The 12,334-nt window shown below is 39.2% G+C and overlaps 1 protein-coding gene across 9 annotated transcripts in view; it reads right to left on the bottom strand.

The window, feature by feature from the left end:
• Positions 1–12,334, bottom strand: part of sdk2b (sidekick cell adhesion molecule 2b) — a 273,381-nt gene that overhangs the window by 88,712 nt on the left and 172,335 nt on the right. For 8 of the 9 annotated variants that reach the window (XM_079657186.1, XM_079657190.1, XM_079657188.1 and 5 more), the window contains exon 2: positions 3,327–3,486. In XM_079657186.1, the coding sequence (XP_079513312.1) occupies positions 3,327–3,486 (160 nt within the window). Of the gene's footprint in view, positions 1–3,326; positions 3,487–7,952; positions 8,035–12,334 lie in introns of those variants that run through there. The other variant, XM_079657195.1, reaches the window with a different exon arrangement.

Genomic DNA, 12,334 nt, shown 5'->3' with positions numbered 1-12,334 from the left:
AGCCAAATTAATAATATAGCGACAAGCGGCAGACAACGTGTGACTTACTCGCGGGGAATTTAAAGTGAAATGGAATTGGTTACAAAACCTAACTACACATCTCGATTCTCCGGTGTGGCAGTATTTTGGATTCAAACCAAATCAACGAGGCGAACCTACGGACTTGAATGAGCCGGGCGGTGTGTCGCATTGGTTTCAAAAAGGTAGCGACAAAAGCAGGCAATACCAAGCCTTTTAAACCACCTAAAACACAACCACCCCATTCCGTTTTCCCAGCTGGGAGCAAACACGGCCGCTGGAGATGGAGAGCCCCCGCCCGACAATGCAAACATGTTGGTGTTCCTTGCTCGAAAACTTAGAAAAACAGATTTGGATATGGCCTGTTGAGACATCTGGGTCTTTGACAGTGGACTGTACACTTGACTGTTGTTTTAAGGAGGTTTTTTTCGCTTGTGAGATAATGTGTGCTCATATTTATTTATTTATTTATTTATTTATTTATTTATATATATATATATATATATATATATATATATATATATATATAGATATATATAGAGAGAGAGAGAGAGAGAGAGAGAGAGAGAGAGAGAGAGAGAGAGAGAGAGAGAGAGAGAGATCTGTTTTCCAGCCTGACTCTATTTAATTTATTGTTTTGGTTGTGTGTGATTTAATTAATTTATTATAATTTAATTAATTTGTTTTATTTATTATATATAATTTATATATTTTAATATTATTTCACATTTCATTTGCAATGTTGAATGTTCAATAAAAAGTTATGTTTGAAATTACTTGAATTATTATTATATATTATCATTATGTCTAAAATGGTCTTAAAACAGTGCCGACAATATTATCTTTTATCGCAATAATTTCCAGAAAAATATATCGTCCAACACAATTAATTATCGTGACAGGCCTACCTGTCAGGTGATGCATTATCACAACTGGCTGTATAAATGTATTCTATGCAGATGCAGAATTCTCTGTTTGTTGGGGAACATGTTATATTTTGTGGCTATCTTCTTCATCACTGTTTTAGCAGCTAACTTCTCATCATGGCTGAGCACCCTGTGGTGAAAATAAGCCACTATTTGGGATAATTGTCCATTTCCCCTTGTCTTAAAGGTGGGGTAGTTAAGTTTGAGAAACCGGCTCGAGATACAGTTGTTGTTATATTCCATGGAATGCTCTTAACATCCCGATAACGATGAATATCTTAAGTGCTTTGAAAAAGAATCCATACAGAAATATCATCTGTGGAAGTCGTAGTACTGTAAAAAGCACGACCAATCATTTTAGCCGGGCCGGCTAAAATAACTGGATGGCCTACCTGCCTGTCAGCCTTCCATCTGTGCACAAACTTATCTCGTGCCCTCATTGGTCACGTGCGCGTTCGTGTGTGTTGGAGGAGGGGCTCTGTAAGGAAGTGGCAGATTTTTTTTCAGCTGTGTATTTTCAAATTCTAGCAGACTCGAGCTGGTTTCTCCAAAATTACCTACCCCACCTTCAACCATGCTTTTCTACAGTATACACACACACACACACACACACACACACACACACACACACACACACACACACACACACACACACACACACACACACACACACACACACACACACACACACACACACACACACACACACACACACACACACACACACACACACACTCACACATGCAGAATGGTGTGCAGCTTTGTGCCTGACTGTTTGTTTAATCACCCATTCTACCACTCAATCACTTACCCAATAACAACACAGTCAAGGGGGCCCTGAGGCTCCCACAGACAGTTTAATTCTCAAGTACAGTCCATTGTAATCAATTGTTGCAGCTGCTGTCACTGCTGCCCTCCCTACCACGCTGTTCCTACTCTGGTCTTATCTTTCTACAGAGACTGTCAGGAGGAAGGCCCAGCTCCATCAATAGGGCTGATGTAGGACGCTCACCCTCTGCTGTTTTCGCACAAACAGTCACATGTCCAGCTAAAAGTTTGTGTCAGCAAGCTTTCCTTCAATCCTCTATAGTGCTTCGTTCACACTGCAGTCTGTAGGCAACACACACACTCTGCACTGTGTGAGAAGAAAGGCTTGCCACATTCCAGATCTTACAGTTACCATTAAAGACAGTTTATCTCCTGCCCTAACCCTCATTCACACATTTCGCTCCGTGCGCCACCTCTCTAGAGAGTGATGGAGGTCACAATGAGCCACGAGGGGGAAGGAAGAGGCAGAGAGGGAAATAGAGAACAGGCACGCTATTCCTTTTTTCAATATTTAATAAGGGTATTCGGAAATTAAACTACAAATATCTGTGATACTAAACTGCCCTACAGGAGCAGAAGGGGATTGGGCCCTTAGTAAACCCTCATTTAAGTTTTTCTTTTATTGGCAGAATATTCAATTTTAAACCAATCATGTCACACAATACCTAAAACATGCACATGTTTTACTTTAGAACAATCTGGAAGCACAGAGCTACAAACACAATGTGTCCATTTCAACTAATAACCTTGTACAACAGATTATAGTTTTATACGTTACATATATTATTTAAATGTTCTTGTGTTGTTATTGTCCTCATTTCTTTGGTTCTGAATTATTAACATGACATTTATAAAGTATATATTTGTAATTATAGCATACTTTAAGAGACCTTGGGGTAATTGCATTAGCTGAGATTAGCTGCATCCACCTACCCTAGTTAGTTTTATCTACAGGGTTATGACTACGGTAGTTTGAATCTACAACTTGCCACACATGTATGAGAGACTTACTGTATTTCCTCTGTAAATTGGCCCTAATAATAGCCATAATGCAGTGACTCATATACTGTGGCTTGGCTAAGATGTTAGCAAGTTAAGTCTAAAATATCTAAAAAGTAAATACCATACTTACTCAAAATTAACAATTATGTGTACTGTCAGTTCACTTTGTAAGACTGCTGCAATTATGGTAGTTTTTGGAGAAATTGCATGTTTTCTGTCAAACTAAATGTCATCACGGGCCACATTAGCATTATGGTTGCATTCAAAGGGCTAGTTCTAACTTTAAGACCATATAAATACACATATATAAATATATAATATATATTAAATAATGTATTATTGGCTCTGCCTTGGATTATTATCAGTTCTGGTAATAACCTCATAAATAACTAGTCTAGGGCAAATGATTGAAAGCAAATATTCAACAATTACACCAATTGTATTGTATATTATATTATTTGCAAGCTCTTGCGAGCCACATAAAATGAGGCCAAATCCGTCAAACATATAGCTCTCTCAATCTTTCAATAGAAGTTATCATATTGTCCTCACCTGTACTCCAGGGAGAAGCGGGTCAGCTCGGTGTTGTTGTGGATCCATTTGAACTCCAGTGGCCAGCTTCCCTCAGCCATACAGGTCAGAACCAGCCTGTTGCGTTCCAGATGGAGCTGGCTGCGCACCGGCTCCGTCTTGAAGTAGGGAGGCACGTCATCTGTAAATATAGAGCAGAGTTTGCCATTGAAGTGTTGCTTTTGAAGCTACCTCAAAAGCATCCGAATAAAGAACACAGACTCTTAAATCCCACACACATCCATGAAGCCAGAGGCACAAATGTGTGAATAAAAACAGAGTAAAGAATGACAGGACAAAAGAGCGAGAAGATAAGAGGGATAACTCTGAACTCATCTTTCATCCTGATGAGGTAGGCCTAGTAGATGAGGAGCAAACACGGAGTTGTCAAACTACTGAAACGCATGTGAAGGAAAAAACTGGCACAAAGAGGGTTTGTTGATGCTTACAGCTATCTGACTGTAACAGATTGTAGATGGTCAGATGCTGGGATATCACCTAAGACAAAGCAAACTCTGCTGAATTATCTCATCACTGATATGTAAACAGGAAGCTGCCAAACTCCAGATGGAAAACCCTTCCTGGACGTGTTTTATTTGGAGTATGCGAGGCAGTGTTGTTGGGGGATGTTGACTTGGGAGAGTGTCATAGATGGCTAACAAGGAGGTGGAAGCGGAGGCATCAAGTAGAGAAAGATTGCTCCCGTGTCTCCTTGCTCTGTGTGTGTGTGTGTGTGTGTGTGTCAGTAACTCATTGGCACGGGGCACTACTTTCCTCCCAGCTAGACGGAGCAGACAGGAGAGGAGCAAAGCCGAGGAGGAGGCATGAAATCCTTTCATCATTCGTTCGCCTCCACTCCGTTTCGCTCTTTCTGTGTTTCTTCCGCACGCTCTGTTGAGTGTGAAGGAACGGATTGAGGAAGACCAGCGAGAACTTCTCCACAGGGTGATGCACATGCTGAACATGGCAACACACACACAATGACTTTTATATCTCAATCAAACAGCCTCACACGCAGCCTGTCAAAGTCCCTCGCGGTTTTTTCACCGTTGATAAATGATGCGAGAATGGAGAGCTTACTTGATGATCATTGTAAATATAGAACACATTAATTGGATGGTTGGATAATATAATTATCAAATTGACTGATAATCAGGCATTGAAATTAAACTGTCAGAATGATCTATAGTGCTGATATTTTGTTCTTCCACCGGTGGTAGACTGATAGGAGGAATAATGAGCGGGGATATAACGAATGAAGGTAGAAAAGAGTGAGAGGGAAAAGATGATTTACAAGCTTTTCATTTTCGCTCAACTGAGACTTCTCGATGTATACGACTAATTTGATGACAACATATTTTTGTAATCACACTACCAGTACAGTGTGAGGTATCTTATCACGGAGGTAGACAACAGGGTAAAGCCTACTTGGTTTTTCTGTTCATTATGGTGTCATTTGAAGATGGAGTAGTAGTGGTTGTTAACACTATTCCACTTTTAAAGTATTTGTATTTTAATGTTGGACACGCTCCAACAATACATTCAGAGGCAAATAGTGTACTTTTTACTCCCTCACATTTATTCAACACTCACATTTGCTTTGTACATATAAAGCACATGATATACTGATATGGTAAAATGCAGTAATGTATCTACATTGACAAACTCCAATAATAAAATGCTCTTACGTATTATTGAAGAACACTGAATAGTATAATAACTATAATAATGTAATATTTTGAAAAGATAATTTCTGCATAAAGAATACTTTAACTTTTGAACCTTGAAGTACAATCTGCTGATAATACTTTACTTTATATTATTCCAAAATGAGCCATTGTGCAGAATGAGTATTTTTACTTTTTGTACTTTTAGTACATTTTGTTGCTAATACTTATACTTAGTAACATTTGAAATGCATGCATTTGACTTGGAACAGAGTAATTCCACTGCGGTATCAATACTTTTATTTCCCTTGGAATAAGATGTGAGTATTTCTTTCTCCACTGCAAATAGGTTTATGCTATTAAAGAGCAACACAAACCAGAGCCCCCAAAACAAATAATAAACTTTAAAAATGATAACCTTGTAAAGGCAGAATTTATTTCAGAAATATTTGGGAGTTTTATTTGTGTGCACCTTCATAACTTGTCTCTCTTTGTGGATTTTTTTTAAGTTACAGTGTGTTGAGAAACCCAATGATATAAAGCTACACACACAATGGTGAATTAGGAGGAACATCAAGAGAAATTAAAAGCATAGAAACAGTATTTGTTTGCGGTTCAAAAGTGCACGACATATCTGTATAAACCAATAATGAATATTCATACATTCCAGCACCTTCTTGTTGCATATTTATGAACAGTACGTTGGTGCATCTGACTTCTGAGCGCTGTGCTAACCCAGAGGCTGGGCATGAATACATATTTATAACAAATAGAAGAAGACAGAGGAGACTTAATAAAGCACCACACAGTATTGATCCATCTGATTCAACTCACATTACTATTGAGCATTTCAGTTTGAAATTGTGCCCCTTGCCATCCTGATTGCACTGCTCTGTGTAAATCTGATTCCTTTCGCTATAGTCAAACAAGGAGAAAGCCTCCACATTGCGGGAGAAGCTTAAGAGGCTGAGCCAAAACACAGACACGGCTAATCAGAAAGTCACACTGTGATGTGAACAAGTCTATGTTAGTGCAAAGATTGAATATGGAATGAACCAAAAGGAAAGGAAAAACTTAGGTTAAGTGATTGAAGAACAAAACAAAGTGAAAGTGAATTGTGAGAGGAGCATAGCATACAGGGGACTTAATAGATTCAAACTACAGATAAAATGTAAAACAGACTCAGAGGAAGCTTAAGAGTTGGAGTGCCTTGGCATCTCTCAAAGCAGTGTGGGTTAATACTATGCCTGGCACAGAGGAAGATAGACTGCAAAAATGAGGGAAGATTGAGATGTGCAATAGTGATTTGAGATGGCCGAGACTAATTATTCCCTGGCGATGTGCTTTTATCTACGATGGGGAGATAAAAGAGAATGAGGGGGGAGGCAAATGAGAGGCAGGGGAAGAGAGGGAGAAAGGGGTATGCTAAAAAAAACACTAGCATGCGTACCGTACTATACCCATACACAGATACTTGATTATCAACAGGAAGGTGTGAGGCCAAAGAAAACATTGATCATTGATGTGTATCTACAATACTCCTTCCCAACAGGAAGCAAATAAGCGCTCACCAGTGATATCTATCTGAGGAATCAGCTCACGCAGCAGGAGAACAACTCATGTGGGGACGCAGCTAATGCAATTTATGATCATTTTCATTGAAGGTAAATTACTATTGCTCCATTAAAAAACAAATTGTTTGTTTGCTAAAAGCCTAGATTTTGAAGCAAAACAGGTTTAAAAAAAAAAAAAAACACTGCTACTACTATTAAAGTAGTAGTAGTAGTAGTAGCAATGGTAAATTGTTTTATATGAACAATGGATCTATATTTTTTGTTAAACTCAAAATGTTAACACTAAAACAGTACTATGCAACTTCTATGGAGTGTTTTAAACTCTGCTCATTGTTTTGGTTATACAGCCAGCAGCTATTGTTTTTGGTTTGTTGCTTGCAACAACTCATTTGAAGCTGCAGCCCAAAACTATTTTAAGCAAAACAGCCACAGTACTTTACCTGTCTAGCAAACATCAGACCAATGAGTGACCATATATTTCCCTGAGCCATTGTAGAACCTAAAGCAACGCTATACGTTTAATAAGGGTATGTCAAATGTGTGTTTAAATATTGCAATATTGCCCCAAAGTGACTAAAGAATCCCCAATTATCTCAGAAATCTTGAAGTCACCTATTTTAGCCTATACTGTACTAGGGCTGTGCAATTAATCGTATTTTAATCGCAATTACGATTTTGGCCTGCCACAATTACGTAAACAACATAATCGAAAAAAACGATTATTTTGCTTTGCTAGGTTGTGACAGTGCACTGCAACATATTTGATCTAATTTATTTGAGTCTAATTTATTTTTATTTATCATATTTATATATGTTTAGTAGCTTGTGGGAGTGCGCTCCAAAATATTTGTTGATCTTTTTTATTGGTATTTATTATTTTGATATTATTTATTTAAATGTGAATATAAATGTATCGTTTATTTTTGTATTGGTTTTTCGGTTGAATTATACGTTCAGGGTAATCAACAGTTCAAATGAGACGGTTCAAATTATTATTTGTATTGTTTTAAAGTTCAACAAATGGATGTTTCCAAAGTCAATGAATAATCGTATTTAATAATCCTGATATCAATTATTGACCAAAAATAATAGTGATTATGATTTTTGCCATAATCGAGCAGCCCTATATATATATATACACCCTAAAGCAAAGATAGGTGTGCTAGAAGCTAGCTTGATGCTAACAACAATTACACCCTTGTGTCTATTGACACCAGATTAAGCTAGTTTACATGGTCCAACTTTAGCCACTCACAAACAATGAGTAACAAATTTGCCCCTCTTCTCTCAAAGTGAAAAACAATTAAGTTGGAAAACATTAACAACTTGTGCTTACAACTCTACGGTGTTTTGCGAAAGGTAAATACCTTTTATGAGGCGAAAAATAGTGACGTGAAGCTCCAGCTTTCACTTGTTGAGTGAGGTAGAGGAGCGCCGAGTTCCCCCTTGTGGATCCCGAGGCATTACCAACAGATCGACGCACAATTAACCCACACAGATAAATCACGTTAGCATCACTAGCTAATAGCTATACATTAATCAAACTTGCCAGCACTACAACATATTTAACTGTAACTGAAATTAAATAATATGTTGTGAAAATGGATACTTTAACAATACTGTAATGATCTGGGTTTTTTTAAGTAAGTTTGTCCCAAATTATTTGTAATTATAGCCTATATCACACAATAAGACAGATGCAGTGTATAATGTGAATAACTTATGTCACCACCATCCTCAATCACCAAAGATGTATTATTCACTTCCAATGAATGCAAACACAAACTCAACCCAACTCCAGCTACAGCTACTGTATGCTGATGTGTGTTTCCTATGCAATACAAAGCAATTATTGTCTGAGCGAGGCCCCTCATTTGCATACAGCACAGCTCATGCCAGAGGATGCTCCCTAGGGCACGGCCTAGGTCGACTGAGTGTGTGTGTGTCTGTGTGTGTGCATATGTGCGTGCAGGTTAGTGTGTCAGACGGACGCTCACAACCCAGTCTGCAGCACAGTCAATTAAATCAGCTCTCTCATTAATGAGAACAGTGCCAGGTACAAATGCCTGCCCTGAGGTGGGAATTCATAATTGAGAAGAACTTGGAGAATATATTTCTAAAGTAACAAGAGCCATACTCAGGGACATTTCTCCTATTTTCCTCCAAAATACTTAAAAAGGTGAAAACAACCCTTAAAACTGATCCTTACCAGCATCAGCCTTTAATGTCAAATACATACAATGGAAATATACTGTATATTCCTTTACAAAAGAATACTGCACACAAGTTTAACAAACATTTTATAAAATATAACACAAAGAAATTATTGAAATTCAATCATGTTTCTCTTGTATCATTTGAACTATGATTTCTTTACCTGGTGTGAAACTTTTCAGATGAAGGATTTAAAAGGAATGTACCAATTACTTACAAATGCTGTTCAACCCTACACAGAGGATTTTCTTTCATAACGATCAGAAACACATTGAACTAAAAGTAGTGCAGAATAAATAGTGGGTAGAAGTTTTGAAATAATCTTGCCAGTTTAATCAGTTACGCCTCTGGTCCATTGCCGGATAAATACCCTCTTGTCATTTTTATGAAAGCACATATTTTCAATGCTTTGGCTCTGCTCAATATGTCTGAGAGGTTGCCGGCTTTACAGGTGACAAGTTTTCTCAGCTTTAATGAGTCAAGTGCAAACCGCACGGCTGAGTTTTCACAGATAAGTCAGGCTGTGGAAGCGCTCACAAGCTACTTTCCAGTTCCCAGAAGGCTGTGGTGTTGCGCTGGCAGCCATGAGTAGCATACCTCCCTCCTAGCTCGATCCCCAGGGGCCCAGTGCTCCCGGACACAGCCTACATATTTCAGGTGCAGCCTGGGGGCCACACACAAAGCGACAAACACAGGTGCTTGTCTTTTTATACACTTGGATATCCCAAAAAGTACTAAGCGGTGTTGAAAGGCACAGCCAACTGTATATTAATCACGCATGTTAAATGGTTGTCTGGATGTGAATTAATGTTGTTTGTTGTTTGTTTAGGGACTATGTCAGATTTCTGTATTTCAGACAATTTGCGCAGCGTATCATCTTTGATGGCAGGTGTCTGGATGTATGTGATTGTGATGCTGATGAGGATGGAAGTTCGCTGGTGGTCTAACTGAGCTGCTAATGGCCCTGCTGGGTGTGAAAATCTGTTCCACTGTCTGTCTTTATTTAGCACACCGGTCTAGCCCTCTTGCTGAGTGAGTGAATGTGTGTGTGCGTATGTGTGTGTGCAGGGTGGGAAATGGAGGAGCTCCAAAATATGCCAGTGTATGTAGGCTATGTCAGCACACTATACTGTACATCTTTCTTTGATGGTTTGGCATACGTGTGTGTGTGTGTGTGTGTGTGTGTGTGTGTGTGTGTGTGTGTGTGTGTGTGTGTGCATGTGTGTGTGTGCGTGTGTGTGTGTGTGTGTGTGTGTGTGTGTGTGTGTGTGTGTGTGTGTGTGTGTGTGTGTGTGTGTGTGTGTGTGTGTGTGTGTGTGTGTGTGTGCTGATTGATATTTTCTCATCCCAAGGAGACAATCACTTCAAGACCAGCTGCTGATTTCCACTGCCACGTGTCTACAAACACATGACGCAATTTTACCGAACCAATCAGCTGTTCCCTACTCTGTTCACATATAGCCATAACACTCCATACATTCTAACACATTTTCACAAACACACACATCTTTCTAGCACACAGCTTTTGGCACATCTCCAGTGTATTATATTGTTGGCCCTTTTTGTTCAATTCATGGCTCAGTGACTCCTCCTCCTCCTCCTCCTCTTCGCCTACAGCAACTGTATTTCCCATGAGACCCTGCTGGCAGCCACTACTCTCAACTCTGGTCTTCCAGCGCTGTGGGTCCAAAGACCCCTGTGCTGTTCGTGAGAAGGACTCTAAATGGGCAGAAGAGGATGACCACAATTTCATTAGTTATTATTATTTATTAATTTCTTATTTATATCTGCTTATTTTATTAGTTTAAGACTTGATCTGCCCAGACTAAAGACTGTAAAACATCGACATCTAGCAAACACTAGATGTTAATGTTGCTATGGTGTTGGTATATTCTAGGATGTTGTTTACCAAACTCTGGGGAATGTTCCCCAGAAGGGTCAGGCGACATTTTATAAGGGGCCCCAAGAGAAAAATAAAGATTTTATTTTTCCTGGGAACAAAATATGATTATTATCTCCACGATATTTTGCTAATCTTTTTTTCCCTGTGTATTTCAATGAGGTGCTTGAAATACAGTTTACTTTTTTGGAAGATTTGACGAATTGAACAGGTTGTGCACCACTGATCTTGGTAGATGGGGTGCCCCGTGTACACAGCAATGTGGGATAGATTCCCAAAGTTTCAAATATGATAAAATTCATGTTTTCTTCCCCTCTACTGTTTTCATCTCCTCCGGTGTAGGGATAACACAGCACTGTCTGGCCACGATCAATCAGAGCATCTCAAACATTAAAAGTGTCTGCCTCTTTATGCAGCATGGGCAAAGAGGGACGGCAGTCATAAATCTAGGAGCTAACCTTTAACCACGACAGGCTAAGCTCTCAGCTCGCATGCTTACTTTATCACTTACCCCACAGCAATCCTTTTCCCCCCTCCAATAATGACTTGCAAAGCTACACTAAGCAGCTAATGCCATGAAACGGAGCTGCACAAAGAAAATACGTTTTAATAAACAGGTGTGGGAAAGATTATGGTGGGAAATGAAAGAAAATATGACTGAATGTCTGCCAATACACACTTCCCCATTCCTGCTACTTTAGTGTAATTGTCTGTTTCTTCCACATGCAAATATGTGTACGGGTGTGTTGGAGTATGTTTGTGTATTTAGGGATGTGCGTGTGTTTGCTCAGTTTAATTTCCCAAAAGATCCAGAAAGAGAAATCTCCTTAGTGCTGGTGTGTGGTGCTCAGTACACTGGGCATATTATGCTATTACGTTTATGGAGGTAAATCAATTGCTGTATTATGGAACACAATAAAGCTGAGAAGCATCTCATGTACCAGGATCGTAAGGCTAAAATGTCTGCATGAGCCATCCCTGCAGAAAACCTTCGCTATGCTCCAATGAGGGCCTTTTATGCTAAAACAGGACATATTTACACTCACATCTTATGTAGTGATATGCAGGGAAGATTTTCTACACCAATTAAAGTGAAGAATTGGGTAATTTTAAATGGTTACAGCTTGGAAGGAATATCTTTTGATATTGTGTTATGGAAAACTTTTAGATTCCTGCTCTGATACCACTGTAGGAGGAAATAAGTGCAGTCAGAGGAAAAAGATGAACAAACACAATGTCGACACGCACACTATGCGAGACAGTACGCATCAGTGACCTGACCATCCCACGGCTATGGGATGGTGTGTCTCTGCAGTCCACCCCTGGCCTGCTGAAAAATTAACGCTGTGGAACATTGTTCGCTGGTTCTCAATAATGTATGGGCAGGTTACTGCAGGAAAGACCACAGACCGAGGAAGAGTCTACTCTGCAGCGATTCAAATTCAAATATATATGTGCAGGGCAGCACGTATACATATGCACACACACAGGTGTTATAAAGAGGTGTTAACCAAACTCAACAGCATAAACCCCCAATGTGTGCGAATGTTTATCGAGCCAAGTGTATAGTTCAATGTGAGAATAAACTGAGTGAGAGTGTTGCTCATGTGTCAGCCACAAAATAACACATTTCTG

Source organism: Notothenia rossii, assembly GCF_949606895.1.
Source record: "Notothenia rossii genome assembly, chromosome: 11".
In the NCBI taxonomy this organism is placed as follows: domain Eukaryota; kingdom Metazoa; phylum Chordata; class Actinopteri; order Perciformes; family Nototheniidae; genus Notothenia; species Notothenia rossii.
Note: the sequence above shows the minus strand (reverse complement) of the source record. Positions and strands in the feature narration are given on the sequence as shown.